The sequence below is a fragment of the Limulus polyphemus genome, unplaced genomic scaffold (assembly GCF_000517525.1).
Source record: "Limulus polyphemus unplaced genomic scaffold, Limulus_polyphemus-2.1.2 Scaffold24, whole genome shotgun sequence".
NCBI lineage: Eukaryota > Metazoa > Arthropoda > Merostomata > Xiphosura > Limulidae > Limulus > Limulus polyphemus.
The window spans coordinates 130834-143416 of NW_013665634.1; the positions used below are offsets into that span (position 1 = coordinate 130834).

The 12583-nt window shown below is 34.2% G+C and overlaps 1 protein-coding gene across 1 annotated transcript in view; it reads left to right on the forward strand.

The window, feature by feature from the left end:
- LOC106458680 (calpain-C-like) overlaps positions 1-12583 on the forward strand; it is a 47863-nt gene that overhangs the window by 19058 nt on the left and 16222 nt on the right. Inside the window, exons 3-5 of the mRNA XM_022385372.1 lie at positions 2432-2501; positions 7423-7678; positions 10081-10261. Coding sequence (XP_022241080.1) covers positions 2432-2501; positions 7423-7678; positions 10081-10261 — 507 coding nt within the window. The remainder of the gene's footprint in view (positions 1-2431; positions 2502-7422; positions 7679-10080; positions 10262-12583) is intronic.

Below are 12583 nucleotides of genomic sequence, written 5' to 3' on the forward strand. Positions count from 1 at the left end.
TTTCTAGCGTTGTAAGTCCGCAGACACACCGCTATGCCACTGTGGGGCTAGGATCTGGAGCGGTTGTGCTTGTGGCAATAAATTCCTTATAACAATAGTTGCTCATTAGTTCCTATTCTTTTTTTTTTTGTATGGGGGAGGGACAGAGGAGGAGGGATGGGTAAACTCACAAAACTGTATCTTGAGGCATGTGGATTTTCCCTGTATTCAAGGGATTACTGCAAATTAAAGTTTAGCATATCTAAGGGCACGTGTTTATACTAAAGTAAGCCTATAGTTTTTTTGGCTCAGTAGAGTTATGAAGGTATTACTCATTCACGTGTTAATATTTGTTTGTATGCTGGACCATGCTTGTAAAAATATTTTTTGGTGCATACCGTTTTCTCTCTCTCTCTTTTTTTTTTTTTGTTACGGAACGCGGAAGTGTTACAGGTGTAGAGAGGTTGTTGCTTATCAATTACTTTTTACCCGACTGATTAGCAGAACATATTTTTTTCTGGAAACTTAAGGACATAGGCGTAATATAAACATTTCTAATTTGACGTAAACTACCAAGAACAGATATTTTTTCAATAATTCAAGTTTTAAGCAAAACAACAACATGTTATTACGCATTTTTTTCAGTAACTTTGTGTTAAGTGTTCAGTTATTGTCATTATAATAACAATCATAATTGAACGTTTTACAAATTCCGTCTGAAGATATCGTTGTAAGATTATCTAATTTTTAACTTGCATATGAACGATTATCCAAGATACAAAATGCGCTTTTTAGCGCAGAGCTCACACTATCTACGGTGTTTTTGTCGCAGGGATCGAATCCCGAATTTAAACATTATAACTTGCATGCCCATAAGTTTATTGCTGAGCTACTAAGGAACTCAATATAAGGAAAGTAAAAAAAAGTAACTTGATGAATGGTTTATCTGTTCCATAAATGTAAGTACAGTGAAAAGGAGAAAATGATTTTTTTCATATATAAACCAACGTTTTTCTTTACTTTTTTTTTAGATAAGGTATTTTATTTCTATTTAATCAAGCTAACACGATCTTTCTGATTGTTAACAACAAATATAAAGGATTGCAAAGGCATTTATAATTTTAGAAGTATGATTAACACCATTGCACATTTCTTGTATTTCTTATAATTATGTATATTATGTTAATGCTTTGGCAAATATCTATAACGTCCTTGTATACTAACTGGATAGCATGAGATAAGTGGAAGCGCAGATAAAACAAACAGATAAAAAGGAATCGAAGTAATCATTGTGTGTGAATGGAAACGTTTTTATTTTAAAGTATCCTAAAGTATCGTAACGCGAACACTGACTTTTCCAACAATGTTTAATCTTTGTAGAAATGGTTAGTGTGCGCAATTAGGCTTCAGTGTTTTATTTGTTTACTATTAAACTATGCTGTTTATGCAACAGTAAAAAAAAAACCACATGAACATATATGTAGAAAATAGATACACACTAGAATAATTGGTGATGTGGAACATTTCCTAATTAAATCAAGAAACAATGTATTTTTGGCAATCTAAAATAAGCTGTTCTATCTTCAGAAGTAATGGCTGGATTGTTACAGGAATTAAACTTAAGTAATTGGTGAAAGACATATTTCTTCTATAGATTCAAATTGGAATCAGAGCATAACAGAGTGATAAGTAGAATTGGGCATATTACTCACATTCATATGTTTGTTTTTAATTATGCACAAAGCTACACAAGGGGTATCTGTGCTCTGCCCACCACGGGTATCGAAACCCGATTTCTAGCGTTGTAAGTCTGCAGACATACCGCTATACCACTGAGGGGGGGGGGGCATTCATATGTAATCGTAAGTAAATTATGGCTATTGATGTGCAACATTAACTTACAACGGGTAGATCACTCACTTTGAACCCACAATTGACCACAGATGTACAGTTGTCCATCTAGAAGAAACCAGTTATTAAAAACTTGCGACATATACAAGAAATACTGAATGCTGACTATGCACGCTAAATGCTGTTATAAGGAATATTTCCGATATTTGGAATCGTAGATGGTAAATGGCGACAGTTTTTATGTTTCGATGTCATTTTATACAATAAGTAAGGTTTTTGCATCTAATATTCTAAATATTTATGAGTGAGAACGTGCGCTTGCCTTGTTTCGTGTTATACCTCCAGATATGAACTCATTATTGGTACCGAGTTGATGTGATTCGTACCAAGCGTAGAATGCTTTGCTTATTTATATATTGCTATACTTACAGGTAATTGTACTGAAAATAAGACTTGGTGGAGAAATTATATATCATGGTTTCAAAAACACTAGTTTTTTATGACATGTTTATTGTCTTTTTTTTATCACTGACTGAAGATTTAGCTCAGACAGATTCGAAATTAACCCAGTTTGGTTTTCTTATTTTTGTTTCTTACATAGGAAATTTGTACCGATCCTATTTTTGTTCTCGATGGTCCCAATCAACACGACATCACTCCTGGAAGGCTTGGTAAGTCACTGGAAAGAGAAGAAAGAAAGTTTCGTTTTTGATTGCTAATTTAATTTGTAGCCGCAGGCGTAATGGTTGGAAATAGATAATTTCTAAGATGTTAATTCTGCAATGGAGCAGTTTCTTATGATACTTATATAACTTCATGAAAATAACACTTAAGTACTTATACAACCTTATGAGCATAACACTTAACTGCTTATATAACCTCATGAATATAACAAGGACTTATATAAAGCCCCCAGTGGCACAGCGGTATGTCTGCGGACTTACAACGCTAGAAACCGGGTTTCGATACCCGTGGTGGGGCACAGCACAGATAGCTCATTGTGTAGCTTTGTGCTTAACTTCAAACAAATAAACTTATATAACTTCATGAACATGCCTTTATTTTGCTTTAAACCTGTACAATTTAATCAATATATGTGTTGGAATTTGTGATCTAAAATGTTCTGAATCGCGTTTAACATACTTAAAACATGTAAAAACCAGTTGTAAAATAGACCACATATCAGTTGCATTCCTCCAAAAAGTAATCGCTACATCTGTTATACATTTTGTACAATATATTCTTCAGAGTTCACTCCAAATTAACCTGGTCTTGTGGTTAAGGCGCTTGACTCGCAATCTGAGGGTTGCGGGTTCGAATCCCCCTCGCCCAACGTTCTCGCTCTTTCAGCCGTGGGAGCGTTATAAGGTGACGGTCAATTCCATTATTCGTTGGTAAAAGAGTAGCCCAAGAGTTGGCGGTGGGTGATATTGACGAGCTGCCTACCCTCTAGCGGCCTAGCCTATCACTGCTAAATTTTGGACGGTTAGCGCAGATATTCCTCGCGTAGATTTGTGCGAAATTCAATACAAACCAAATGTACCTTATAATTGTACTTACGAGTCTTGAGAAAAAATACGGTTTAATTGCCAGGTGATTTAACTTGTACACAGAATCACAAATAAGGGGTTGGGTGGAATTAGCCTCCTACCTATGAGATGAGATAACTTGTACACAGAATCACAAATAAGGGGTGGGGTGGAATTAGCCTCCTATCTATGAGATGAGATAACTTGTACACAGAATCACAAATAAGGGGTGGGGTGAAATTAGCCTCCTACTCTATGAGATGAGAATATTTGAATTTCTTAATTCACTTAATTATTAATTATCACGGTTTCAGCAACACGTAATATTTATCTATTTCCGGTCGTGCGAATGTTGGAGCAGAAAACGCATTCTTCATATCATAGAACATACCTAGAGAATATACAGTAATCAACCTGCGTATCAAGTTGTGAGTGGAAATTCATTTTGAAATTTAAGTTACGTTCACAAAATACACGTTTTAAATACACAGCTAGCGTATTCTTCATCACTATGGTTACATGTTTCATCATTATATCATACAAATACCAATACTGAATGTTTTTCTAGTTGAATTGTTAGTGATTGTTTTAGAAAAACGCCAGCTACTACATATATTTGCTTATTGTTTCACAACGAACGAATTCTTACTAGCTATATATTTTTCACTTGAAAACATATTTGTACAACACGGCTAACATGTCTTTTAGTAAATACAGGGAGTATCTGTGGGTGGTAACTTGCAGACTGATATGCATTCGAACTGGAATTTTCATTCATGACAAATTTGAGTGAGAAAACCTACTTGTTCTATTTTTTAGAGAAAAGCCACATTGGGCTACCTGCTGTGTCCACCGCGGGAAATCGAACCCCGGATTTTAGCGTTGTAAGCCTTTAAACTTACCGGTGTCTCAACGGGACACAAGAATTTTTTTTAGAACAAAAGCACATTGGGCTTTCTGATGTGTCCACCACGGGAAATCGAACCCTGGATTTTAGCGTTGTAAGCCCGTAAACTTACCGGTGTCTCAACGGGACACAAGAAATTTTTTAGAACAAAAGCACATTGGGATATCTGATGTGTCCACCGCAGGAAATCCAACCCCGGATTTTAGTGTTTTAAGTCCGTAAACTTACTGCTGTCTCAACAGTGGACTTTTATTTTTTCTTTAACGTTATCATGTAAATTGTTTATTATATATATAATATATTTTTCGTTGTTTTAATTTTTACTATGAGGATTATTTTGCATTGTTAGCTTAGTATAAGGTTTCTGTTTTGTCTTTAGTGTTAGTTTATCAACATTATCGTCTGAATTGTTTAGTCCATAATATATTTGTTTTATTGTTTTAATTTTTCTACGAAGATCATTTCGCGTTGTTAATTTAGTATATGTATTTAGGACTAACCTAATAGGGCAGTTGTTCACGACCCGTTATAATCCCCTCCCCTAAAAAAAATAGAGCTCCTCACTTTAGGGCCGTGGGTGAGTTATAAGAGTGACGCTGAAATCCTACTACAGCTGTATTCAATCAGACAGCGATAAGTCCGAGGGCTTATAACGCTAAAAATCGGGTTTCGATACCTGCGATGGGCACAGCATAGGTAGTTCATAGAGTAGCTTTACGCTTAGCAACAAACAAATAATCAATCAGACTAGCCCAAGATTTCCCGATAATTGCTATTGACTAGCTGCTTTCCCTCTGGTCCATCAATCGAAAATTAGGAATCGGCTAGCGTAGATAGCTCTCGTGTAGCTTTGCGTGAAATTCAACGAGCACACACTCACAAGACAGACTAAACCTATATTCACTAAGCCTGCTTATCCTCGTGATCATGGTTACTGCTAAAAATATCACTATGTTACCTACATTCATTGTCGGGTTTTTGATTCTGATCTATTGATCTATGTGTTTTCTTCTAGCAAAGCCGCGTCGGGCTATTTGCTGTGTCCACCGAGTGTATCGAACCCTTGATTTTAGCATTGTAAATACGAAGTCGTACCACTCTCTCACCTATTGATGTATCTAGTTAATTTGCTTTGAACAGAAATGGATGTTAACAAACGGCAAATGTAGTAAAGTGAAAGAAAAAATCGTCTCTACACAACAATTACCACTTTAAAATGACTATACATTTATTAATCTATTAATGGTGATTATCTGATAAGTTTGTAGAAGAATACTGGGATTACCAATTTTACAATAATTAATTTGCACTGTTTGTCTTTTGACGCTGTCATACTTAGTTTGAGCGATCAGACATCTATTTTCGAAATTAATTCATCGAGATTGAATAATCACAGATCTTTTCTGAAGCTATCATTGTCAATCTTCTAACATGTTTGAGTGTATCATATTTTGTTAAGTTATTTAAATCTGCATGGCTAGTTACTATTACACTTATTTTAAATTTTCAGATAACAAGTATGACTTTTACTGATACTCCATGGGTCTTTTTATATACTGAATAAACAGAAACCTCGGGTGTATCATGGATGTTCTGAATTGCTGGGTGATGAGCCGTACATTTTAATATAAAGCATACCTTCCATTTATTAAGCATTGCTGTAGTTTTTAGTTTAGTGGAGAGATGGCGCTAGTTATGCATCCTATTTGAAAATGCGGTGTTATGAGTAGAGCCGAATAAGTTGCGCTGTTAGACGCGAAGTTTGAGTCAGTATATAACATTAATACAGAAGTATTTACAATGGAGAGACATCTACATCCAATTCACAGTACTATGGTGAAAGTCATGGCTGTTGCAGCTGCTGGATTTCTTTAAATATATTATATGATAAAGTTTTCTATTCACTTAACAGTCTATTGGCCAGTATTCAGTTCCATCCACGAAGAAGTGAATGTGAAAGCCATATTTCTTCATTCATATAAACCAAACATCACAATATGGATTCAGCGGAACATGTAGAGAGGGTACTCGAAGCAATATGTACAGTTAACAATAATTACTGACTATCAAAGGACAGAGAGGTTATCAACCTTAATCGGCATTTAATAACAACCATAATAACGTTTCGTTTAACTCAACCTATATTTGTAAAGAATCTTATGTACAAGGAGTCCGTAAAAAAAAGTATCTTACGCATTACAAACGTCTATACTTTGAATGAACAAAGTTGGAGCTATGCATAACGATGTGTACACACTCACTTTATTATAAAGATGTCTTACACGTTACACATGCACAATATTTCACGAGTCATAAGCGACTCAGCGATTTACCGTTTGAAGTACATCCAGTCGATGCCATTAGAGTTAAAAATGTGAATTTCATTCTGTTCTGGTCTGCTTTGCTCCTCTAATTATAGATTCTATGGTATGTTATTTATTATAACTTACATTTTTAATCAGCCATAAGTATTTTTTGTCTGTGCTACCAGACTCCATAGTTAAACATTATCGTTATAGTTAAACTTATATACTTAAAAGTATATTTATCAACTTTTAAAGTGGTAATATTACTATATAATGTATTCTCAAATATAACAATTTATAATCATATATTATCGTTATATTTATGTATTTATTTTTTCGCACTTGAGTACATTATTTACCATATATATATATATTCTGGAAAAACAAAACCTATATCCTGAAAAAGTGTTTTTTGTAATAAAAGATGCTTGTTTGTTTTGAATTTCGCGCAAAGCTACACGAGGACTATCTGCGCTAACCGTCCCAAATTTAGCAGTGATAGGCTAGGCCGCTAGAGGGTAGGCAGCTCGTCAATATCACCCACCGCCAACTCTTGTGCTACTCTTTTACCAACGAATAGTGGGATTGACCGTCACATTATAATGTCCCCACGCCTGAAGAGCGAGCATGGGACGGGGTTTCGAACCCGCGACCAGTAGTTTGCGAGTCGAGTGCCCTAACCATCTGGCCATGCTGGGCAATAAAAGATACAAAGAAATAATTGAAGTAAATATTGAATTAATTATTGATGCTATTACATCTAAACGCGTTAGTTTTTTATTTTTTGCTCTATTTTATTGCCCTATTTATACATTGTATTAATTCAATTTATTCTTGCCTATTTTCCCAGGCGACAGGTGGTTTGTGGCCTGTATCGGATGTCTTTCCATAACCAAGGGCTTATTCTATCGTGTAGTACCAGCCGATCAGAATTTTCTTCCCAGTGATTACGCTGGCATATTTCGCTTCCGTTTCTGGTGGTCGGGAGAATGGAGAGAAGTGGTAATAGATGACCGACTTCCGACCGTCAACAACAAACTCGTGTTCGTTCACTCGCAGCATAGCAACCAGTTTTGGGCAGCTCTTTTGGAAAAAGCCTATGCTAAGTGAGACTTTTTTTTTATAGTGTAGGATGTTTTATAGATTACACGCTCATAAAAAAACTAATAATTTTTGGACTACTTTTTCCTATTTTACTTGGGTTATCTATAAACAATTAAGCTATAATATTCTTCTTTTTGTTTGTTTTGTTTATTTTTTTTTATTTTCGCGCAAAGCTACACGAGGGCTATTTGCGCTAGCCGTCCCTAATTTAGCAGTGTAAGACTAGAGGGAAGGCAGCTAGTCATTACCATCCACCGCCAACTCTTGGGCTACTCTTTTACCAACGAATAGTGGGACTGACCGTCACATTATAATGCCTCCACGGCTGAAAGGGCGAAAATGTTCGGTGGGACTGGGATTTGAACCCGCAGATTGCGAGTCGAGCGTCCTAACCACCTGGCCCTTCTTCTTTTTATCCCAGTTTACATTTATAATAACAAGAGCACTACACGTTAATGTCATTTACTGTAAAGTATTTATTGAAACAATGTAATTTTTCAGAACAATTTAAAACAATATTTTATCATTATTCTTGGACGTGAATTGGCCCTGTGGTAGAGTTCTGGGTTCGTACCTGGTGAGCCAGGTTCAATTCTGTGCGATACTACAAGTGGCTGATAGTATGGTGCTGCTTACTGGCTACCTTCCATCTGGTCAGTAGTTCAAAATTAGGGACTGCGGCACATAACCTTGGTAGGCTTGCCATAAATAATGATTAATTATTTTTATGTAATTGTAGGTCTGCTTAAAAGTTTTTAATTGTGTAATATATATATAATGATATGTAACCATAACAATTTATACTTATATTTTATTATTGTTTTGAGATATCGAAAGGTATACTTAAAACTTTAAATTGTTCTAACTTATTTTGATATGTAACCAAAAAAAAAAAAATAATAATATGAAAAGATAAATGTATCATTTAGTTGGAACACATATAATTTCTTTCACTTGTATAATATTTATATGTTTAAAAACACGAAACAGGTTTCTTGTCTTGGGAAACCATAAATTAGAAAAATAAACACGCGATCATTGAAATTTTTGGACGTCTCTTATGAAGACAACTAGCTGTGTGAGTAGTAGTTGCTACTGGTTCACAATGTCTTATTGAACTTTGAGCTTTATAAACGTGAAAAGTGTGCAGTTTTTCGTAATTTGGCCATGTGATTTCAGCAGCTGGAATTTTGTGTAGGATGAAATACAACTTTAAATTATTAAATACAACAAAAAGTATATCGAAAACGTGAATAACTTTCATTAAATTCGACTTACTAATTAGGAGTGTATAAGCTTGCGTAGCAGCTAATAATGAAGCATGTCATGTGCTAGACAGACAGAGAGGAATTGTTTGTTTGAATTTCGCGCAAAGCAACAACCGTTCCTAATTTAACAGCGATAGACTAAAGACTTTTCGGTACTCTTTTACCAACGAATAATGGGATTGACTCTCCTATAATAACGTCCTCACGACTGAAATGATCAGCATATTCGGCAACAGTACATTCGAACCCGCTACCTGCAAACTGCGAGTCAAGCGCTCTAACCACCAGGCCCACCAGAAAGAAAACAAAAATTGCAGTAGTTATAAGCTCACAGATCTATTTGGCGGATGATTCAAGAAAGTACAGTGCAAACTATTTAATTCTAGGTTATTAATTATTACAAATGGAAAAAATAACAGGTAAACTGTGAAAAATATATTTATTTTACTGAAAGTATTTGCAGGCTATTGCAGTACACGAGGATTTATTTAACCATCATAACGCCATCTGCGATTGCATATTTACGGGGGAAGAGAGACAATAAAAAAGAGAATACATTTTCGCATCTTTTTCGCCTTTGCTTTTGGGAGTCATTTTGGCGCCTTAAACTTCGACAAAGTATACAAAATATTTATAAGGAGAAAGTATTTTCTTTTTTTAATTGTTCCAAATAGAAAGCTTGCTATTTGAATAGTTTTAAACGTTTTGTAAACATGGTTTAAATGTGTACATGTTCCATTGTCGTGTAAGAGTTAAATGAACAACTTCTCTCGATTAAGGAACGCGAAAGTGGAGTGAAACATTATTTAATTATCACGTTTTCTAGAAAAGTGTTTGCACAAATCGTTATGAAAAATTGATTTTCTCTTTCCGTATTTGTTTCTCAAACAATATTCAGAAGCCATTATGGTACCTATTCTAATTCATAAGCCTTCGTTTTCGGTTTCTAAAGTAAATGTGTGCGATACTGTTTTCATTATTTTTTTAGTGGCAACATCATGGAAACACAACATATTTAGGCACAGAATCTAAATTCGCAAGATTATGTATTTAAAAAATCACAGAAAAAGGTGATGTGGACTTCGATTACTAATCTTACATAAAAAATAATAATTGTGTTCTGTTTTTGTGAACAGACTGCATGGATCCTACGAAGCACTTAAGTATGGATGCTCTCTCGATGGAATGGTAGACTTGACTGGTGGAGTGACGGAAAGTATCAGCGTCCGCCATGATTCCACAGCTTGTGGAAGAATCCTCTCTAAGCTTCTCAGTATGACTGATATTGTGACAGCAGTAGTATACCAGCAGACGCAGGTTAAATGCTATAATTATATGATATTAAACACATGGAAAAATAATTTACTAAGCTATCAAACAGTGTATTATAGTCGACTAAATTAAAGCTTTATTTGGATTATTTAATGTGAGGAAACGTTCTTAATTTATTATGTTAACGTATACATTATATGAATAAACACACACATACACACAGGTAGATTTTTCGCAACTGAACACACACACACATATATATATATATATATATACTTATGCACAATGAAGCATGTATTGTATATGTATTTTTGCACTATTGGGACGGTATTGCGAATATACATATTTATACATTTGGACATGTATGTATTATATATAATTGCATTTGTGTGTGCAATATTTATATATATGTATTTTTGCACAATTGGGACTGTATTGTGAATATACATATTTGGACATGTATGTATTATATATATAATTGTACTTGTGTATGCAATATTTACATATATGTATTTTTGCACTATTGGGAATGTATTGGGAACACACATATTTGTACATGTATGTATTATATATAATTGCACTTGTGTATGTAATAATTACATATATGTATTTTTGCACAATTGGGAATGTATTGTGAATATATATATATATATATATTTGTACATTTGGACACGTATGTATTATATATAATTGCACTTGTGTATGCAATATTTACATATATGTATTTTTGCACTTGAGAATATATTATTTATAATACATCTGTCAGAGAATAACAAAAATATCCAGATATTTTGTTGTTGTCAAATCATATGTAGAGAAATAACCAAAATAAGTATGGCATAACTTGAAACAATTCATGTCTATTTTATTGTTTACGTGAACGTTTTACTACAAGTGACATTTTTGATTTGTTGCAGTGTTTTTCTGACTGCCATTGTGTGATGGTCAAACAAACATGGGAAACATCATAGTCATTTTGATCGAATAAACATTCACTACTACTTACAACCAACCTATGGCAAAAATTTTTCACTCTATAATGCAGCCAATGAATTTATATATGATAGCTTCAGTTACTTCAGTGCTTTAGAAACATGCTAGATGCTATGGTAACTGTTCAGCCCAGATTCTGCTCTTTAAAGATATAAGAAATGAGATTACCACAAGCATAATTGGTGCCCTGTGATGTGCAAGTGGTCATTCCATAGGGTGGAGCTTGGCCCAGTGGTTGGTGTTCTGGTCTACGGATCTGCATGTCCATTGCTTACATCTTGTTACTACCAAAAATAGTTAATGCTAGTTAAGTAAATTATTTAACCTATTCTGACTACCCAGCTATTACAATCTTCCTTTCTCTCGCTCTCTCTCACACACACAAAATCAAATTCATAAGAGGAGTGTGGTAACTAGATAGTTTGAGTTGTTTGAAAAGTATTCAAAATAGTGATTTATCGGTTAATCCTTAATCTTATTTGGTAAGAATACGTAGCTTTTGTCTCATTATTTTTTTAAAAGTAAACAATAGAATCCTAGTAGGTTCACATTTTGAGATACAAGTTACTTTACCTGTGTTAATATATATTATATTTGTAAAGGTTTGCTATTATAGAGTAATGCAACTATTCCATTTAAAATAGAAACAATCTGAGATTGTATCATTTAGTAATGTATTATAATTTATATAGTAGTTTTATAAAGTAGTTTATTCAGACTTCACATAAATTATCTTTATAATTTATGATATATTATATATATATCATAAATTATAAAGATCATTTATGTGAAGTCTGAATAAGCTACTTTTTAAAAAATAGACACACTGTTAGTTTTGAGCACACATAATATAATGTTTTTGGACAACATGGGACCTATTGGTCCATCTTGGCTTTCCACCCTCTAAACTAAATTAAAAAAATAGAAATATTAAAGCCAGCTCTTATCATTCATATACTTATCAAGCTTTTTCTTAAACTCACTTAAATTTACTGCCTCTACAAGATTCAAAGGCAACCCATTCCAAAGGCCAACCACCCTGTTAGACTCCTACCCTGCCAAAATTTATACTTGTGTCCCCAAGTTTTACTATTCTCACTGTTAAATATAAAAAAGATGATGCATCAACATTATCAATTCCATTTACAATCTTAAACACCTAAATCAGATCCCCCCATAACTCTTCTTTTATCAAGAGAAAACAATTTGAGAGATTTCAGTCTTTCCTTGTATGACAACCCCTTCATCCCAGGCACCATTCTAGTAATCCTTCTCTGAATCCTGTCCAACAATTAAATGTCCTTTCTAAGGTAAGGAGCCCAAGACTGAACACAATACTCCAAATATGGCCTAACCAGTGACCTATACAATGCA